Genomic DNA, 22,218 nt, shown 5'->3' with positions numbered 1-22,218 from the left:
ACCAAATACACAAAATAATGTTCTTTTTAGCAGCATCATATGACCCCTTTAAACCCGGATGATTGTAACCACTTTAAGTTCGTCTGCCTTGGGAAAGCTAGCGTGTCTGCGACATAGTGATAACACTCGTTGCCTTCTCTAGTGCAGCTCAACCAGGTCTCGTCCCATTCGTCGATCTTTGTGATATCACAAATCCCGGAAAATGTGCGTTGTAGTCCAAACGAGTCGTTCGTTGTAGTTTTTGAAAAGTGATTTCTGTTAAATAAAATTTCTCCTTTTGAAGTGGACTTTGAGCTTTGTATCTTTTTTATGCTCAAACAGCAACATTACAGACTAACTAAAGTTGAAAAAGTGAAAAAGCATAATAGGACCCCTTTAAGTGTTTTTTTTCTTTAATTGCTAATGCAACCTTTTTACACCACACACTGAACAAAATTAAGCAGTGCTTGGTAATTGGTTGGCCTAAATTGGCATTATCTAATTGTGTACTTAAATTTAACAACTGAATAATTTTTGGTTAATTGTAATCCATTACATACCTTTTCTATCAAAGTTATCTGACATTATCAAGATGAATTTGTTCTGACAGTTTAACTCGGAGTTCTTGTCATATTTTATTTCCATTTTCTAAACTATAGCGAATAAACTGATATAATGTGAGGAATGTTGGTGTCTGAATAAATTTTGGTTTGATATACAGTATATACACGCCTAGTAACTAAAATGTTTGAAGATGCTGATTATTTTGAGGTTGTACAGTGTATATAAAAAAAAAAGGGGAAAAAATGTGATGTGTCATACAGAGACTTTTAAAAGGACTGTCCTTTTACTGTTTTCACCGTAAACTGTATGATAATTAATAATTTTGACACAACTATAAATTTTACAGTATTTTACAGGGGGAAAAAAAGACAAATAATGTGATGTTAAACTGTTTACAGTTTCTCACCATGCAAGGTAACATAATTAATCATGTTTTTACTGTAGCATTTGTACTTTTTATCTGTAAAACATACAAACATTTTTACAGTTTATATTAAAGGGATAGTTCACCCAAAAATGAAGATTCTGTCAGTAATTACTCACCTCATGTCGTTCCAAACCCGTAAGACCTTCGTTCATCTTCGGAACACAAATTAAGGTATTTTTGATGAAATCCGAGAGCTCTCTGACCCTTCATAGACAGCAACAACTACCACGTTCAAGGCCCAGAAAGGTAGTAAGGACATTGTTAAAATAGTCCATGTGACATCAGTGGTTCAACTGTAATTTTATGAAGCTATGAGAATACTTTTTGTGCGCAAAGAAAACAAAAATAACGACTTTATTCAACAATTCTTCTCTTATGAAGCTAATAGTTATAAATGTTTTTCACCACCACTTCCATTATGTTTTCATAGTAAGTCAAGTTCTTTCCTCTCAAAATATGAAAGAAAGCTTGATTTCTCGTGATACAACCTTTTAAAGTGCTGTTTTTTGGTAGGTTCTGATCACATCCGGGAGAAGGATGGTCTGTGGGCAGTTCTCGCATGGCTCTCAATCCTGGCCACTCGCAAGCAGAGCGTAGAGGATATCATGAAAGACCATTGGCAGAAGTTTGGAAGGAACTTCTTCACAAGGTAACCGCAATAAAGTGACATGCTGATCTCTGTAGCTTGACTGCCCTCTGCTGGGTGACTTGTGGAAGTCACCAGACTTTGTCCCAAATCTCTGTTTCAGGTATGACTATGAAGAGGTGGACTCAGATGCTGCGAATAAGATGATTGATCACTTACAGACGACTATGTCTGATAAAGCCTTTGTGGGGCAGAAGTTCTCCTCAGGGGATAAAACTTCCAAACCCGTAAGACCTTCGTTCATCTTCGGAACACAAATTAAGGTATTTTTGATGAAATCCGAGAGCTCTCTGACCCTTCATAGACAGCAACAACTACCACGTTCAAGGCCCAGAAAGGTAGTAAGGACATTGTTAAAATAGTCCATGTGACATCAGTGGTTCAACTGTAATTTTATGAAGCTATGAGAATACTTTTTGTGCGCAAAGAAAACAAAAATAACGACTTTATTCAACAATTCTTCTCTTATGAAGCTAATAGTTATAAATGTTTTTCACCACCACTTCCATTATGTTTTCATAGTAAGTCAAGTTCTTTCCTCTCAAAATATGAAAGAAAGCTTGATTTCTCGTGATACAACCTTTTAAAGTGCTGTTTTTTGGTAGGTTCTGATCACATCCGGGAGAAGGATGGTCTGTGGGCAGTTCTCGCATGGCTCTCAATCCTGGCCACTCGCAAGCTGAGCGTAGAGGATATCATGAAAGACCATTGGCAGAAGTTTGGAAGGAACTTCTTCACAAGGTAACCGCAATAAAGTGACATACTGATCTCTGTAGCTTGACTGCCCTCTGCTGGGTGACTTGTGGAAGTCACCAGACTTTGTCCCAAATCTCTGTTTCAGGTATGACTATGAAGAGGTGGACTCAGATGCTGCGAATAAGATGATTGATCACTTACAGACGACTATGTCTGATAAAGCCTTTGTGGGGCAGAAGTTCTCCTCAGGGGATAAAACATATCAAGTGGAGAACGCTGATAACTTTGAGTACACAGACCCTGTCGATGGCAGTATTTCAAAAGGACAGGTGAGTCAGGTGTACACAAAACGATAATAATAATATAACATAATATGATTAAACATAAATGATCATATGGTCAGCCCATTGCTTAATTAGTTTTTTAATTAGCTCTTCTGTAGATTTCAGGTCACGTTGATGTTCTGATGTGCATTTGTTCATATCTAGAATTAGAACTAGAATTAGATAGATTTATATATTTCTATAATATTTATTATTGTTTATTTACTAAAAAGAAAAATATTTGATAAAAAATACATTGTGATAATTTTGTATTACCACTCATTTAAAGAGCTATTTCTTTCTTTATGTAATTTATTCCTGTGATGGCAAAGCTGACTCCAAAAGTTTACTCCAGTCTTCAGTGTCACATGATCATTCTAATATGTGATTCTTATTATAATCAACATTTTTTTTATTCTCTTTCATTAATTTATCTGAAATAAAAATTTGTTCAAGTTTTTTAAACAGTCAGTCATGAATTTCTACTCGTATAATAAAATATTTTATATATTTACATGTATTTTATCCCTTTTTATAACTGCTGATTGTCCGTTCTTTTAAACCTCAAATATTGAAATGACATTGATATGTAGATATTCGTTGATATGATTTCTCTGATGAAATTACGGATGATCTGCATTACTGTTGTTGAAAGAATAGCCTCATCATGCCCTTTGTGTTTGAAATAGCTCATGAAAATACCATCCAAACGAACAGTCTTGGAGGCGTTTAATCTAAACACCTTTCTCAATTTCATAGAAATTTGTGCATGCTTTCCAAAACACAGTATGTTGGCCATCATCCCTGTTTCCTGTCTTCATGCTTATTTAGGGTTTGAGGATCATCTTCTCTGATGGCTCACGTATCATCTTCCGTCTCAGCGGGACAGGCAGTGCTGGGGCAACCATCAGGCTTTACATTGACAGCTATGAGAAAGACCCCCAGAAAATTTATCAGGACCCACAGGTAAACTGGTCAAAAGTTACGCTTTTTTTCTTTTTTTTTCTTCACAAAATATGTTCTCCCACCACATATACTTTTACATAAAATGTTTTTTTTTTATATTTTATTTTTTTAAAGTAAGTCTGTTGTAACTGTAGCAGTAATCAATTTTGACATGCTCATCCCTGCACATATGGTTAAAGATCCAATTCACTCAATTTGATCTGCTCAAACTGGATCACAAGAGTATTAATCTGTCTTAAAGGATCAACCTCAGACACGCTTAGAATTGAGCTATGATGACGTTTTAGTTCCAGCAGTTCTTTTCATCTTGAGTTTTGAGGCTTGAGTTACTGTAGAAGAAAAGGATTCTCATTTTTACTACAAAACACTAAATTTGGACCGTCTGTTTCCATTTAGTCTAAATCAAAAGTCCCTATTGTATTTCTCTCATTTTGTGGTTCCCTAATAGTGCACTTGTAACATTTCTATCCTCATTAAGATTATTAACATTGTCTCAACTGTTCATGCTGAACAGGTCATGCTGGCTCCTCTGGTGGACATTGCCTTGAGGATCTCTCAGTTACAGGAAAAGACGGGCCGCACCGCTCCAACTGTGATCACATGATTATCCTAGAGCCGTATTCACCTGATCCAGCCCAGACTAGCTCTCACTGTACGCAGCAATGCCTTACTTTATCATTATTGCCATCAGTTTCATACCCCAGTCATTATGCGTTCAATGTGTCCTCAAGAAAGTGTCACATTTCTAGTGTTCCACATGCACAATCAAAGATCTATATCCATTATAAATAGAGAGAGTATAAAATAAAGTCTATAAAATGAATAGCTTGTTGTGATTTGTTCTTAAGGAAGTCATGCTTTTTTCATGCACTATATGATTTGTCATTGGGATTAAAGCGCTTAACTTTTCTCTGTGTCTGCTAGATCTATCATATTTGGATTCTAAAAACAACAGCTATGTTTTATTCATATACACAGTTTGTCTTTCATTTGAGGCTGAAAGTAGTAACTATTAAGCTACGGTGTGTTATTAGTGGATAAAGAATCCTAAAGGCAGGAAACCTGCATAAAATATATTCTGCCTTTAAATTAGCACCACAAATAGCACAAGTGTCTTTCAATGGGAGTTGACACTTAAAAGCTCAGATTACCATAATTAAAATTTTTTTTGAAGAGTCTTCTTTATAACCTAAATCTGGGTGATGGCATCTGTTCAAAATAAAAGCCTTTAACAAAGAATTATTACTGGTTTGGTCGCTGAAAAAAATCATCACACAGATAAAAACTTTAACTTAAAAAGTTAAATATATTATTTATGTTTTTGGACACTGAGATTTTTGACATTTGACAATATGTTGCCTCATAGATTTTCATAAAACTATGTGTATTTATACATGACTGCATACGTGATAAATAAGACATTATACAGTATTATATGTCAGAGTTTGTTACCAACACAATATATGCCTACCAAAACGTCATGAGTATCTAAATTAAAATCTGGCACTTATATTTATTTTTTTTAACTTGAAGTGTAGTTCACCTAAAAAATAAACATTCTGTCATCATATACTCACCCTCAAGTTGTTCTAAACCTGTATGAGTTTCTTTCTTTTGTTGGGCACAGAAGAAGATATTTTGAAGAATGTTTTTAACCGTACAGTTGGCGGTAGCCATTGACTTCCACAGTATGGAAAAAATATGATCAAAGTCAATGGCTACCGTCAACTGTTTGGTTACAAACATTCTTCAAAATATCCTTCTTTGTGTTCAACAGAAGAAAGAAGCTCATACAGGTTTGGAAAAATTGGGTAAATGATGACAGAATTTTTTGTGGGTGTGAACTATCCCTTTAAAATTTTGAAAAATTTCAAGGAAAAGTTGTGACAAATTGAATAAACCTTAAGAATCTGCCTTATTTCTATTTCTAGGTCACTAATCAAACAATCAGGTTTGTGACACGGAGCATGTTAAATCCGTTAAAGAGGTCAGAATAATTAAAGGTCAGATTTTCTTGCTTCCATTGAAGCATGTGATACCTTTTGAATATATATGAAATCATATATGCTATATCTGGATATAATTTATTATTCAAAACATTGTTTAAAAATGTAAAAGGGAAAAAAAGGGTATTTTCATTAGTGGTCTAAAATGTATGTATGGACCCACTCTCTCTCTCTATCTATATCTATATATATATATATATAGTGCCTTCATGAAATGATGTGTTGTCATCATAAACTCCCAGTCAGTCTATTTGGTTTGAAATTTCCTTCAATTTAGTTAATATGGGAAATCAGGTGCACATACCTGAGAACAGAAACCTCTTTATTTTGAAAAATATATGTAGGTCTATATTTAGACCAACTAAATGATCTCTGCCAAATGAACCTTTGATATTGATACAGTACAAATTACAGTGAGCTTGTGCAATTTACCGTCTAGACCGAATATACAGTATTTCCTCATCAAAATTGAACCGTCTTATTATCAGTTTTTACCTATTGTGACATCAGATATCAAAAAGTAAATAGTTAAACATCATAAAATATTATTCATATTATTTGTTGGTCTATATTTTAAAAAAAAAAAAAAAAAGTAGCAGCCTATTTGAAACCGGCATACACATACCCATATGATCAAAACATTTCCCCAGTCTTTGTCAGAAATGACCTCAACTTTATTACAACCCATTTATTAGTACCTGTCAGGACACCCATCAAACACCTGCTCTCAAATGGTTTCCCGCTTGTGCTCTGGATGAATAAATAGGTGGGACATTTTTTCAGAACAGGTTTGCACATTGTAGAAGCCCCCCTATGTTGACATAGCAAGATACAAAGAACGTCCTGCCTGGAAAGTAATGGTTTGCAGGTTTTATTTTCATTGGATGTCATTACATGAGGTAATGGCAGTAACAGTGTGTATTTAGCTGTCAGGTTATTCTATTTTGAAGTCCTCTTTTAATCTCTTTATATTTCTACCACAGCATCTTTATTTAATCTAGAGGTTTAAAGAGATCTAAAGCCTTTAGAAAAGGTCACTAACACAATCATTGCAGCCATATATTTATAAAGACAAGATCTTGTCAAATGAAACAAAAATGCAACCAATATTCCTAAAAGTTAATTTTACCCCTTTCCACATTTGCTTTGCTTTTATCTTTTACATTTTAAATTATATAACATTAAAGACACTTGAAAGCATACTTAAAAGTAATTGTATTTCACATTTTTAGAGATATGGAGCTAGTACACAATCAAAGGTGCGTTTTTAAAAGAAGTCTCTTATACTCACCAAGGCTGCTTTTATTTGATTAAAAAATACAGTAATATTGTGAAATTTTCGATTTGTAATATGTTTTAAACTGTAATTTATATTGATGGCAAAGCTACTCCAGTACTCCATTCTTCGTGTCACATTATCATTCAGAAATCATAATTTATTCATACATATAAAGTGTGTGTGTGTGTGTGTCGTGTGTGTGTCGTGTGTGTGTGTGTGTGTGTGTTCTTGTTTATGCTAGGATAGTAAAACCTGAAGTTTTTGACATTGTGGGGACTGGCCTGTGGTCCCCACGAGGGGAAAAAAATTATTAAAAATAGTAAATGATGTTTAGTTGAAAGTGTAACAATGCAAACAGGTTTTCTGTAAAGGTTAGGGTTAGGGTTGAGTTAGGGGATAGAAAATATTGTTTGGTCAGTATAAAAGTAATAGAAGTCTATGGAAAGTCCCCACACTTCACAGAAACCTAACATGAGTGTGTGTGTGTGTGTGTGTGTGTGTGTGTGTGCGTGTGCGCGTGCATGCGTGCGTGCGTGTAGCATTAACCTCATGTAACAGTTTAGCTTGCATCTGGAGTAGCATATTACTGTTGCTTGTTTCCCAACACGTGGAAAAAGCTAAATTGCAACTGGGAAACTGCAGAGAAAGAATCTATTTGTTTTTCCAAGTTCACACAGTTCCCCAGCATGCACAGTTTACTCGATGAAAACAAACCTACATCAACTTTTCATTCCCGTTATTTACTAGATGATGCATGACAGATTAACCCAAGGAACCATGAATATTCCAAAATATTAGCTCACACAGTGTGGCGTGTTGGTCTTTTCTGCATTCTTCTCCCCTCTGTTATCCAGAGTGTTCTATGCTATGATATCAATTACCATAGGAATCTAATAACACAGAAGACAGAGAGAGAGAGATGACCTCTTGACCTAACAACAACAGTGTATTGCTCCATATTGTTTATTTTATTGGGCCCAGGTTAAAGCCTTACGGAATGTGCTGAGATGCATTCATTGTCAGCAGGTCATGTGGGTGAAGATCAGCATGATCGAGTTTGAGCAATCATTCCTAAAGCCAGGCAAAATAAATACAGCAACAGGGCCATGCTGGCACTCTTTGCATCTTTTATTTTTCCTTTTGGAACCCTCCACCCAGCTCTTCCTGACACACACAGACACACACACGTTTGAATAACATCTATGCTGTCTAATTCTTGCTGACCCTACTTCCATATGATTAAACATGACCCCTTGTACCAAATGCAACTGCTATCAGAGGCTAAAAGACTGGAAAACTAATGAGAGACCACCCACCCACTCAAAGACTTCAAATAAGTCCTCTCTATGTGCCCCATTGTTATCATACTACATCAGTTTTGTGAATATCACCTTTCCTTGCTGCTCTTTTTGCCTTGGCTTGTTAGTAGCACAAATGTAGATGGACTCAGAAGTTGTTAGTATGCACATTGATTCTGTGTCATTCTTGGACTCTGATCAAGGATTAGTTTCAAAGGGTTATTTTGATCTAAATGTAAATTATCTAATAGACGTCATTTACAGATTTTCATGAGAATGAAGTCACCGTCACAGCACATCTTGAACTCCACTCAAAAATGTCTCGCCAGGCACACATCATCAGTTACCAGATATGATGTCACCAGCAATGCCCTTATTTGGGTAGAGCAAATGCATGTCAACACATGCATCATCTCTTTGAAAATCTACGTCTTTATTTTTAGTCTTAAGATGCCTGACATTTAAGAGTGACCACAATAAAGTAAAAGACAAAGAAAAGAAGTGCTATTCACAGTGGATCTGAAAAACTTGTATACCGTTTTCAAGAAAAGTTTCAAATAGATCACTTTAAAAAGTGTCATCTGGTATAACCAAGTCAATATAGGTCTACTCAAGTGAATGTACCTGATCATTATTTTCTTGCCTTGCATGAAAAGGTTAAATTATGTATTATTTTGAGAGACGTATGGATATTGACAGTCATGAGGGACTGTGGGGATCATCTCTATATATTATATTATATTATATTATATTATATTATATTATATTATATTATATTATATTATATCACTTTTTTCCTGCATGTTTCTGCATGTTGGTCACACTATGACTTTAATTTGATGGGTACATTTTTTCAGATATTAATAAGCAGTGAAGCAGTTTTGTAATATTTTTGTTGTTTGTATTTTTCTAAAAACAAGTAATAAAAGATTATTATACCAAAATTATAAAAACTTTATGGAACTACCAATTATTTTAAAGAATTTTTTTTACATTATCAGGACAATTGTATCACCCTGATACTTTTGGCCCATAAAATAATTCATTTTAATTTAGAAATTAATGTTCATCATCATAGACTGTGTTTAAGCCACTGTATGTATGAATTACATTTTACATTTTTTAATTCATTAATTTTTTTAAATAGATAATGGGACAAAAATATAAGTATCATGTAACGCTAAGAAGAAAAAAAAAAAGAATATTGCATAAAAAGAAAGAACACAAGTAACTTCAATTCCGTTTTTGGACAGTACAGGAAGCTCAGTAGCTTCTCATTTGTAATTCAAGCGGATTTATTCCCATTAGCTACAAACCCTAGTAACTCCAGAGATTACTCCATTTAAAGTTCAGAACAGAAGGTCCATTCTGAATAGATCCGCTGTGTGTGGAGAACGGCCAAGGGGATGGACCTTCAAAGCGGCCCGCATAACCCTCAATCCCCCTGCTCATTACAATTAGATGAGTTTCGCCGTGCATGGTTGCAATTTTAATAATCTTATTTTATTTTGGGAAAATAAAACAGATAGACATCGGAAAGAAAAACAGCCCCATGTCACAAATATTTCAACTGCTTTGCTGCTCAGCAGATAATGGTTTCCAAATGTTTAATATTAGATGCAATCACACTGAAGAAAAGGTACAGCTTTTCTTTGAAAACTGAGATGCTTGACTGTAGAGAGAAAAAAAAATCTTAGCTTGGACAAAATTATTCTTTTGCTTCATGAATCTTCACAGCTTTTCTATGCAATTGCATGCTCACAAGAAATGTGTTTGATATCTTAACATTAGTTTCCATTCCTTCATAATTCATTCCACCAAAAAGCTCTCATGAAAGCAGCAGGGACAGTCCTCCCTCCTCCATCCCCACCAATAAGCATCTCCTCCCAGCATGTGAGCTCATATTAGAGTCTGCAGGAGTGTGACTTTAACTGGGCTTTGATCACAGCCTGCCGTTTGTGTGTGTCAGAGAGCCGACGTCACCGGAGGAAATGAGGGATGAACTCTGGGTCTGGAGAGTCAACCCAGCCCATCACTTCAAAAGAGGAATGTCTTTCTTTTCTTGTCCGCCACTGATATAACATAAATGAACAGAAACAGGTCAGGATGCAAGGCCTCTGGCTTGTAAAATTGCTACCATTCTCTGTCTGGTCTTCACAGACCTAAAAGAGCAGCACGTTGGGTCAAATTAATTTTTTTTTATACAACCTCTTTATTAGATGTCACTACATGAAAGGCTGTTTGCTTTTTGTATTTAATTTTTTTTACAGTTTATATTGTTATTTTAAACAAAGAAGAATGCAGATATTCTAGATCTCAGGACAACAGTCTGCTGCTCTTTTATAATAAACACTCTGGGAAAATATAGATTTGTTTATCATGTAGGTATTGCTCATATTTATATTATTAATAATAATATTAAAATATGATATATTTATTTATATCATTAATACATTATCATTAATATGAAACAAGATATATTCCTATTAATATTTATTTGTTAGTAATTAATTCCAATTGACTTTAATTACAAATGTATATCCTCTTTTCTATTTACAACATTATAAAATATACTTCATATACTAAAATATAGGCTACTATATTCTGTGGCCTTCTTTTATTTATTTACTATTAGGGATTGTTTTTAAATACAATAATTGACTTTAATTTTAGCTAATGCCACAAAATTCCTAAACATTGTACAATTGAAAATAATTAATTTGTGTTAGGACAACATCATTTAATTTGTGTTGGAATTGTAAAATAACCTTAGGTTGTATTTCTATTTCCCAACAGGCTTTTCAAGGCTTTTGTAGACTGATGGAGTAGCTAAATGCTGAAATGAAGCGTTTTTGTGTGTTTTTGAGCAAGGGGGCAGTTGTTATTGTCCAATGTTATTAAAGACTGTGATTCTTATTGCTATCATTTTTGGGGCTACCACTGTGACAAAAAGTAGGCATTTTGGGACTAAATAAATTACGCGGGAAATTGAGTTTAAAAAAAAATGTTTCCAAATATTGTACTAGTCAGACAGTCCTGTATTGAAACAGCAAGTGGCGCCAAACACACCGTTAAGCAGCACATGTCCTGAGACTTCGTGGAAACTTCTTGAGAGGACTGAAGAAAGTCAAACTCCAAACAGGAGCGAGAGAAGCAGAGCAGAGCAGAGGACCATCCGCCTACAACATTACACCTCTGCGGACATCCGAGGCTTAGTAAAGTCCAGAAGAGCTCTGCATTTTCCAGCTATAACACTGACCTGTGAGAAGAGCTTTTGGTGGATGTAAGAGCGCTCAGAGGCAGAAGAAATGAGCAGAGGAACAGTGAAAGAGCCGCACGGATGCCAGCGCAACTTCACCCTGATCATCGTCATGCTCGTAGTCAACTGCGGTAGGCGATTAAACTCGTGCGTTTGCACGTTACTTTATTCATAATCGACTTAAGTTACAGAATTACTTTTAATTAAACCGAGCCTCATCTGTCGAGTTCACAGGAAACACTGAGCAGTCGAAAATATTTCTGATATTATTATTAGAAATAATTTGAGGAAACATGTCTCAAATTACAGCACAATGCCAACGTATAACATAAATGTGCAATATTCAATATAAGTAAATGAAATGTTTATTTGTATTTGTATATGTGCTGTAATGTGCACACTGTTATGTAAAGAGACATTTTTTTAAATGTCATGATGTTGAACAACTAGTTAGAGGTGTCATTTCATTCAGTAGTCCTCAGGGTTTTTTTGTTTACCTATTGACTCATGTTGCCAAAGGGCTATCTAAACAGTTTTTGTGTCATTGGAATGACAATAGAGATCTTAAAGTGCACTGATTTGAGAGAGTAACAGTCTTAAGCTCTCAGTTGGAGTCTCTTTGTACGGTCTGAGCTGCTTCATTTGCCTTAGAATAGCACTTTGACATAAGATAGCATCCAATTATACTGAGCAAAGAGCTTAAAAAGGTACATTAACTTCTATGTGCTTTTCATTATTTCCTAGTTTACAAGGATGAGACATATACCAAAGACCAACTTGAATGTAGTTGTACACTTTTGAGCAACTCTTTATTTAGAGTGTTTATGTTACATGAGTGGATGTTACTATTATTGATTACTGCAATAGTTAAAACAATAACAGTAATTACAGACAGTTTGCAAAATAATTAAGAGTACATAGTTCGCAATTATCAGTGTACCCGTAAATGCACTGCAACATGGACACTATAAAATAGGCTAATCAGGTTTAGTTTTAGGTCATATAATAATAATAATAATAATAAATTATTTTTAATATTAATGAGCATACAGCATATATACATTTACATTACATTTAGTCATTTAGCATATATATCATATATTATTTATATATACTTATATATATATATAACATTTGAAGATATTTATTTTTAAATAAGCAAACTAACGGTTAAGTGTGTGAAGTGTGTGAAACCCTAATCAGATTTCAACCCAAGCATAAATTACTTCAACTAAAAATATTTCAGTTGAATTGTCAGATTAAGTTACATTATATTACAGTATATCGGCAGGTTTGACAAATTTTACTGACAAAGCAACAACCTGCTAGCAAATCAAGTAATATTTTGTACTCTGACTTCAATGTTAGTCCATGACATGCAAAGCTTTCTGCATTGAGTTGTCCGAGGGGAATTTTAACAATTGCTCCTCATTTATAACTTAAAGCACTGACTAAGACCATTGGTGCTGTGGTTTGGATGGATTTCTTTCCAGATTCCCACTTTGTTCGTTGTGTGCCGGGATGTCTGTACTTTAGGACGGGAGACATGGACTCCATTTTATGTTTTGGCTTAGAGTTAATTTGACCTTTTATCTGATGGATGAGCTTTTTGTCAATATGTGGCTCACTTCACCTTGTCGATATAAATGCAATCGTGTTTTCCCATCTGTTCTAGATAGTATCACGGGATATTTTGTCACAAAATGTAAACCTTTTCAGATGGAGTTTTATAGACACTACGCTACATATATCTAGCTATGTCATATTTTTGAGAGCGGTGGGCAAAATAGAAACAGACGCCTACGAGGGAGCATTTGACTCGTCGTAGTAAAAATTCATTGGTTTAATCTGGTCTTCAAGTGTACAGTACAGTTACTCAAGCATCAAGGCTCCCGTCTTAAAAAAAACCTTCATAGATGTTGAAGGAATGCCCATTCAGCCACATGTTCTAACTTTGAAAGCCACGCAACTCTTGTGAACCATTTGCTTTTTGTTGGTATGACTTTATAAGTCTGTTTAATGTCAGATGCTTGTGTATATTATATCACAAGTTGTAATTTTTTCCTGCTGTTTCTTCAGAGTTATAAATCTTTATATCTGAGGTGTCAAACACAAGAAGTTACTGTGCATTTTATATTTTATTACTAAATACTGAAAGTTGGCTGGATTAAAAAACTTGGCTTGTCTTGTTTAATAAACAGAATGTGGGGAGAATTACATACTAGCCTACCAGCAGTTTTAACACTTTGATTAATTGCTCTCTATTACCCTATCTTTTGTGTAAGTCTTCTGTCAGAGCTGGATGTTTAGGTCTTGGATATGAGCTTAGAGAATGATCTGTGTATTTTCACTTGTCTTTAGTGATGGTGTGATTCAAGCTCTTAGTCCGTGTCTCTCTGTTTGGGTTTGTTTGTGGTGGAGTAACTGGCAGAGTTTATAGCCATTCAATTTCATTATCCAGCTTCAGTGACATCAGAGTGATGTAGAACATCATTATAAACTCACAAACTGGTGTTTTTGCAACCTGGTTTTTTTTACGGTGTTGCATTGTTTTTTTATTATTGTAAAAATCTTTCATGTTACATGCCTTTTTATTTTATTTTATTTTATTTTATTTATTTATTTATTTTTTATTCCCAAAATGGATGGAAAATCAATATCTTGTAATCTTGATAAAAATATGGAGGGACATCAGAGTAATGTAGAATATTGTTATAGTCTAGGTGGCAGTTTGCTGTAGCCTACTTAATTAACTCAATTATATGTATCTTTTCAATTGGACAAATATCGTATTTTTTCTCATTTATTTATTGTTTTCATGGTGTTTGTATGGCGTGTTTAAAAATTACAAATTCCATTTTATTATTTTTCATCATCCATTCCAAAGTGAATGCCAGCATCTGGAACAATATCATATTTATTTAATTTTGTCAGTATTTAGTAATCTTTACCTTTATATGGCTTGTGGCAGCATATTATATTGGGTTACATTCAGAGAAGTCTTACCCACCTTGTCCTTGGCCTTTTTGGCCTGAAAAATGCTAATGGTAAGTAATATACATCACAGGCCAAAAGGTCTGCAGTGAATATAATAGAAAATGAGCTGCCATTATTATCTAAGCGATCAGACGTCTGCCAACACTTATCAAATAATTAATTTCCCTTGCCTGCCCAATGTAATGTGCCAGGATACGCTACATTTCACATTTTAGAGGGTATGATGAAACATGGCTTTTTCATTTTAGCTGTAAATGTGTCGGAAAGTAAAGCCCTAAAGCCTGTTTACGTTGTATTAAGGTCTCAACTAACCCTCAATGCTTAAAGACTGGCAAATTTCTTGCCGCCCACAGTTGGGCCTTTGTACCTGTCACACTCCCAGTGAGCTCATAAATACCTAACCTTTACTGCCTGTTCAGTCGGAGATTGATATTTGCTTTAAAATGAAAATATATGTGCAAGTATCAGTCATCTGGGAGATTTCTCTCTTTTCCTACACACAGTGCTGGTCTTGACAGCGTCAGGGTTCTATCTCTGAGGAGAGCTTTGTACATTCATAATTCGGTCTCGCTGTCAGTCTAGGAACATTTTTTTCGCCTAAATAATGTGGCCTAGTAGGCAAAATCTAGCTCTGAAATTGCAGTAGTGCATTGAGTGATAGAAGTGGATGTTACTAAGCTTGGCTTACTTTGAAAAACATCGTTTAGGTGTTGAAAATGCTGCTATAATCATGCACCCACATACTCATTGCTGATTAAGCCATTTGTAAAGGATTCTTTGGCAGTGGCTTCCCTATGAGGTTTCAGTCTAATCTGGTTTTTGTTCGTTTATGCATGTTTTTTTTCAAATGCTGGTTCTTTGCTACACTGTACCTTGACTTGAACACTGAGGAACAGTTGACAGTTTTCACAAAGTGTGATAGACAGCTCAGCCTTGGCATGAGTTCTGATGTTTACCCATGCTGTTCCAAATGGAACGAGAAAGGCATAAAGGAATTAAAATTTGACACTTTGGGGCTCCAAAATGTCCCACTCTCACTTCAGCCTCACATCACAGTATGGAACATTTCTTAAAATTGCTGTTTCCTTTAGGTTATTTTTTTTATTATTTGAATGTTTCAATTAAAATCCAACTGGGTCCCTTTAAATCGGCGGTCTTGTATTTGGTCTTATATTTGCAATTGCAGTTGTTTTTTGGAAGTTAAAATAAGCCGTTTGTGTCTTCAGAGAAATCTATTGACACCAGCTGGCCATCGGGATTTCTTTGGGCAGAGGTGATCATGATGATCTGTAGAACCCGGACATGCCGGCAGGTGTTTGCTTGTATTTAGTATTTATATGCAGAAATTATTCTACACAAGTGTTTTGTCTGACCCGCACAGACTGTGGATTTTTGACTTTGCTGAAATGATTGAATGCTTCTTGCACTGTTAGTGGCCCAAGTGGGAGAAGTGTCAGGCTAACTACATTTTCAGTTCATGCAATGTGTACATGTGTGTTTATGTGTGTACTATGCACACGCTGGGAGTGTTAAAAGTGTGCAATCCACATTTCAGGAAATTACATTTTATGGGTGTTAGACACTGCACAATGTTAGCATAACATGTCCCTATTGCAGCATTCAGTTCATTGGCTGAATTTTAATTTTGGATTTATTTGTAATATTCAAACATGCTTAAATCTTTTGGCATTCTTCCTATAATCAAATTAATTTCATTGGCCTGCTCTTTCGGAGATGCAGTCAGCATTTTAAGTATGTTTTGATTGCTTTTGATTCCTTGTTTTTGGTAATTACTGTAAGTAGCTAAAAAACATATATCATGTAGATAAAAAATGTTCAAGACTGTGATGATTAGCTCTGTTAAAGTGATTTATGTTTAACAAGCTGACTTCAGCCACAATAATGCTCCACGTGTGAAATAAAAAGAATCAGAAAGTCCTCGCTGTCTTGTTTTGAGAGTCCCACTCTTTTCACAAACATTTTTTTTAGGAAAGATTGTGTTAACATAATATTATGCGCTGACAGCAACTCTTGAGCATTTTGAATTGTTGTGTTGTAGTTGAGGATTAGGATACCCGGAGTGAAGCCTCTCAGCTTTTATGGACATTTACCCACAAGCTGCAGTCAAACAAAGAGCTTTTAAACAGCTGTTTGTTTGTTTAGGCTCTGTTTTTTGTGTGCTTGTCAATGCCAGTGGATCACAGTTAAACACAAGTCACTGTTTGTCCTGTTACTTAAGGACAAAAGCCAAAGAACTATTAAATGTTGGTTGGCCTTTGTTAGAGGCCAGCAGAGAAAATCGGAGGTGTTGAAATGAAGGATTGTAGCTATATGATGTACATTCACTAAAATCAGAATACTATTGAAGTTCTTTAAAATAATAATAAAAAAACATATTTAAAAGGTTTTGAAATAGCTGATGTTTCAAATGAAATTTAATTGTTTTTTAATTGGAATAACTTCCTCTGCTCAATTTTTTTGATTTTGTTAATATTTTTTTCTGTAGAAAGACAAACATAAATAGTGATGAAAGCTAAAATATTAAATGTCACAGATGTATATTTACTGAGTAATCTGCTATTTTGTAGAAGGGGGTCAAAATGACAAATTTCTTTAAGATTTCTTTACACAGAGAACCAGAATCTAAAAAGATATTTCAGATAACTTTAATACTTCTTGAGTTACAGGCATGCAAACTTGAGGCAAAAAACACAAGAAGTGCATTAGCATATAACGACAGATTTTACTAATAGACCTACCAATATCTGTGTAAAAATAACGTATGATGCTGCCAGCTTTCTAAAGTCATTTTTACACCCCTGTAAATTGGCTCAAAATTGTCATTTTGACCCCCCTCTACAAAATAGTGGATTACTCCGTAAATACACATCTGTGACATTTTGGCTTTCATCACTATATATGTTTGTTTTTCTACAGAAAAAATATCAGCAAAATCTAAAATTTGACACAGAATGACCCATATCATAATGCAGGCACACACACACACACACACACACACACACAAAACATAAAACTGGGGTACAGGAAAGCTCCCTCTTAAAAAGATATTTCAGATAACTTTAATACTTCTTGAGTTACAGGCATGCAAACTTGAGGCAAAAAACACAAGAAGTGCATTAGCATATAACGACAGATTTTACTAATAGACCTACCAATATCTGTGTAAAAATAACGTATGATGCTGCCAGCTTTCTAAAGTCATTTTTACACCCCTGTAAATTGGCTCAAAATTGTCATTTTGACCCCCCTCTACAAAATAGTGGATTACTCCGTAAATACACATCTGTGACATTTTGGCTTTCATCACTATATATGTTTGTTTTTCTACAGAAAAAATATCAGCAAAATCTAAAATTTGACACAGAATGACCCATATCATAATGCAGGCACACACACACACACACACACACACACACAAAACATAAAACTGGGGTACAGGAAAGCTCCCTCTAGTTGTCTTTATTTACATCAATATTTAATAAAAATCTACATATTTTATTCAATTGGAAACATAAAAATGACATTTTCTTAAGAGGGGCTGTTAGCCCAATTGCTGGCTTTGTGTATTCCTCAATTCCCTCCACATCTATTTTTCCTTCGGTTCGGTTGTTGTCTCTTTCCTTTTCACTCATTTATGCAGGCAGCTAACAGTCATTTAGCTCTCTTACTCTGTGGCAAAGCAGAAATGACTTACCCGACCACACCGACCATGGAATCCTGAAATAAAAAGCTTAATTTCCCTAATGCTTTGTGATTGGAAGCCAAACAGGCCACAGAGGCCTGTGAGACCTCTGCCCAGCTATGCGTGCACAGAGCAAACACTATGAAGCTTTTGCTGTCTTAACTGCTCTCAAAGTCTGACCCCAAAGATCTGTGAATCACCCTCAACCAGATATCTTCAGCAAGTCTTGATAATGCTAAGGCTGAACCGGGATTATCCATCACCTCTGACTATTACTTTACTTTATGTAATTTCCTCAACAATGACAAGCACTGACCATAGTCTCCCACAAACTAGAGTGTACTGTAGCCTGCATGTATCTTTCATGTTTATGAAATACAGCACTGCTCATGTGGCTCCGCTGTGTGTTTGCCTGTGGCAGAGAGGAATCTCATCAAGGCTCACTTAGATGGAAATTTTATTCAGCAGGAATGTCTTCTCCAGTCCCAGTGGAATATCCCAGAGGCGGATCAAAATCTTAAATGGCGTTGAGGGGAAAATTGAGTTTACCTGTTTAAACTAGCTCTTTCAGATTTCCACGCTAACAGTTATTTCATTTCCTTTTGGATGTTTTTCAACACCAGCACTACTTTATAGCATTTTCTACATTTTGAGGCAAAGACCAAAATTATGTTCAGCTTTTGGAAGCTGTGTTTCTCTGTGACATGGACATTATTCAGGTTACATGCTATATTTAACTTTATGCAAATGAAAACAGGGGATAAGTGGGATATATTATATTATATTATATTATATTATGTTATGTTATGTTATATTATATATTGTTTTTTTTATTTATCTTCATATGATTTACTTTATATTTTATTGTTTTATTTTATTTTATTTTATTTTATTTTATTTTATTTTATTTTATGTAATGTCATGTCATGTCATGTCATGTCATTTTATTTCATGATGACAATGCCTAGACTGCAGGGTGGCTGATGGCCAAAGAAAGTATAATAGAACTTCAAAGCAAATTGACAAACAAAATTAAATTTTATTTAAATTTTATAAATATTTTACATATTATATTCACAATGTATTTATATATTAAATTCCACCTAATAATGTTAGAAAAAATAAAATGTGCATTATACGTGGCCTTTTTTTCCACAGTGTTCACTGTTTACCTCAAAATGGCTAAATATTGTCTGATTAATTGGCCTGACTGATCAGTCTTTTACTTCTGCAAACTTTGACTTCAACAAGTGAGGGTCAAAGCCACGGGGTCAAAGACATGAAGAGAGAGGAAGCAGGAGTGAGTGTGAAGACTTAATACCCTCACTGCTTTAGATGTACAGCCCACTTCTCAACAAAAGAGATTTACTGGACTAGGAAACTGGCAGATGAGTTATTCAACCAAACAGAGGAATGAGGTCAAGTGAATGGGGCAGCTGTGAGTAAAGCAGGATCTAGGAAAGTGTAGGCTTTCATTATTCCACTCATTTTACACCAGTACAAGTCAGTTCACGTCATTTGAATCAATCAAACATGTTTACTGAACATTCTTTGTGCTTTTTCGTCCATCTCTTTCCTGCTTCTAGTTTTATGATACTGTATAGACAGTTGGACATAAAATTAAATGGAATGATAAGTTCACATAGTTCTACTGTCCTGTCAGTATTTGTCTATGTGGCTATGCATTCCACCAAGACTTAACAGTTTAACAAACACCTATTCTCAGCAATTTTGCATAAAAAATCCATATTAAATGCGCATTAATCTATTTATTGAAATTGCAGAGAGATTAGGGCTGTCGTGATTCGTCGATTCTATTTGACTATTCGATTTTTTAAAATCCTTGACTTCATTTTGCCTGCGTCGACTAACCGGCAAAATACCGGAAGTGGCGCATTTCACGGACGAGAATCCATAAAACACATTATTAGATTGTTTTCCAAGGCCTCATGATATATTAAACCCGTTTTATGCGTATGCATAATTAAGCATAACTGTGAATTCACAAATGCTACGATTTAATTAAATAATTATATGTGATGCAGTTATAGGCATGTAGGTTACATACGTGCGTCTCACAGCGGCTCCGTTCATAGTAAATGCTGTTCCACAGGAACTGTTATCATTTACATGTGTGGAGCGGCTCAAACTCCATCCTCTGCATGTTGTTGTGAGTTTGGGTTTATTATAACGTTCATCTGGGAATGCAACGTGCGCCATTTCATCAGATTTGTAAGGTAAATAATTTATAAATCCACGCAAACACAGGAGAATAACTTACATCATCTCGCGGTTTCAAAATAAAAGCTCAAAACCTCACTCTGAGTTTACACGTTTTCATATTCATATTCATTAAATTACAGTGGCTATAGCATTTCTGTCGTAAAGAAATGGCCAAATATTAAAGATTAAGTGGACATTTGAATTAAATGATGCTTGGTCAATATTAAACAAGTATTAGATCGCACAGTAATGTGTAAAAATAATCATCAGGCCGTTGGCGCCCCCTGCAGGCCTTTGTTGTAATGCGTACTGTACATTAGCTCTATTCACTGATCTATAATACAGATTATATTATATTATTTTATAATTATATATAGATCAGTGGCATTAATACTGGATTCTAGTGGACTCTAAACATTGCATTTATTTAATGTGAAAACCCATCTAGTGGGGTTAATTGAAACATGTTTTTTCCCCTTTATAGTTTCACTCACAGCTGTAATGAACAGAAGCCCAGAACATGTGGATATATTGACATTAAGAACATGCTGACTTTCTCAGACGTTTGTAATTATTTTCTTTTTATTTCATTTTTATTATGTTTGTTTACATTTTTACTCTTTTAGTTTTACATTTCGTGAATGGCTTGTTTACATTTATACTTTTTTATGGTACAATACTGAATGGCAAAGTTGCAAGTTTAATAAAATGTTCTTTAAAATTGTTTTGTGGGAAATTAAAAGTTAAGATTAATCGATAAATTAGTCGATAGATTAATCGAAATAAAAATAGTCGTTAGTGGCAGCCCTAAGAGAGATACATACTTTTATTTACATGCGTGCTGTTCTGTTGTGTAATTAAATGAGTAAAACTTAAGCGGGATCTGTGGCCTGGCTGGAAATTTGGCTCCACTTTACTGGGTGAACAGGCCTGTTACCAAAATTTTGAGTTATTATTTCTGACATGCACTGCTGGACTGCCGATTTTAAATGGGAGGCACATTTCGTTTGATTCATTACTGTTTTATAGCATGTCCAAACACTGAGGCTGGTAAAACAAGTCTATTTTTTTGTATTTTCCTTTAACTAGCTAGTGGGGAAAAGTATGAGAAATTAAAGTGCTTGGTAATTGTAGATCTTTTAATTTCCAGTTTCCTCAACTGCAGTTATTTCTTGTAGTGGAATGTTTCATTTGAGATTTTCTAGCTTTTTTATGTTTAAGAAGATTTTTAATATATAGCGCATAAGTCATATAAGCCACATTTATGGCACTCTTGAACTGTTGTTGTAAGGAAAAGACAAGCATGTATGCTGTTCAAGATTTCTCATTTTGTATTCCATCGAAATGGTTAAACTGTTCCTTTAAAGGGGTCATATGATGCTGCTAAAAAGAACATTATTTGGTGTATTTGGTGTAATGAAATGTGTTTATGCGGTTTAAAGTAAAAAAAACACATTATTTTCCACATACTGTACATTATTGTTTCTCCTCTATGCCCCGCCTTTTTGAAACGCGTCGATTTTTACAAAGCTCATCGGTCTGAAAAAGCGAGGTGTGCTGTGATTGGCCAGCTATCCAGTGCATTGTGATTGGCCGAATACCTCAAGCGTGAGACGGAAATGTTACACCCCTCACCATACTGTTGATGCCGTGTCCCGGCCGGAGCGACGAGACAAAAACATTAAAACCCATTACAAACGAGGCATTTGTTGCATACAGTGGGGACATAATTACTGATTATAATCAGAATCAGAATGAGCTTTATTGCCAGGTATGTTTACACATACGAGGAATTTGTTTTCGTGACAGAAGCTTCCACAGTGTAACAGAATGACAGTGACAGAACAAAAAA

General features: G+C 34.9%; 2 protein-coding genes across 2 annotated transcripts in view; both read left to right on the top strand.

The window, feature by feature from the left end:
* LOC107731639 (phosphoglucomutase-1-like) overlaps window positions 1-4,424 on the top strand; it is an 11,037-nt gene extending 6,613 nt beyond the window's left edge. The window contains exons 9-13 of the mRNA XM_016542778.1: window positions 1,484-1,619; window positions 1,720-1,823; window positions 2,562-2,641; window positions 3,467-3,601; window positions 4,116-4,424. Of these exons, the coding sequence (XP_016398264.1) occupies window positions 1,484-1,619; window positions 1,720-1,823; window positions 2,562-2,641; window positions 3,467-3,601; window positions 4,116-4,205 (545 nt within the window). The 3' untranslated portion in view covers window positions 4,206-4,424. The remainder of the gene's footprint in view (window positions 1-1,483; window positions 1,620-1,719; window positions 1,824-2,561; window positions 2,642-3,466; window positions 3,602-4,115) is intronic.
* Window positions 4,425-11,322: 6,898 nt separating this feature from the next.
* The window catches only part of LOC107731648 (inactive tyrosine-protein kinase transmembrane receptor ROR1-like), a 124,172-nt gene continuing 113,276 nt past the window's right edge, over window positions 11,323-22,218 (top strand). Inside the window, exon 1 of the mRNA XM_016542796.1 lies at window positions 11,323-11,574. Coding sequence (XP_016398282.1) covers window positions 11,493-11,574 — 82 coding nt within the window. The 5' untranslated portion in view covers window positions 11,323-11,492. The remainder of the gene's footprint in view (window positions 11,575-22,218) is intronic.

Source organism: Sinocyclocheilus rhinocerous, unplaced genomic scaffold (assembly GCF_001515625.1).
Source record: "Sinocyclocheilus rhinocerous isolate Xijiao unplaced genomic scaffold, SAMN03320098_v1.1 scaffold1180, whole genome shotgun sequence".
Classification (NCBI taxonomy): domain Eukaryota; kingdom Metazoa; phylum Chordata; class Actinopteri; order Cypriniformes; family Cyprinidae; genus Sinocyclocheilus; species Sinocyclocheilus rhinocerous.
The sequence above is the reverse complement of the archived record's forward strand: the minus strand, read 5'-3'. Positions and strand labels throughout refer to the sequence as shown.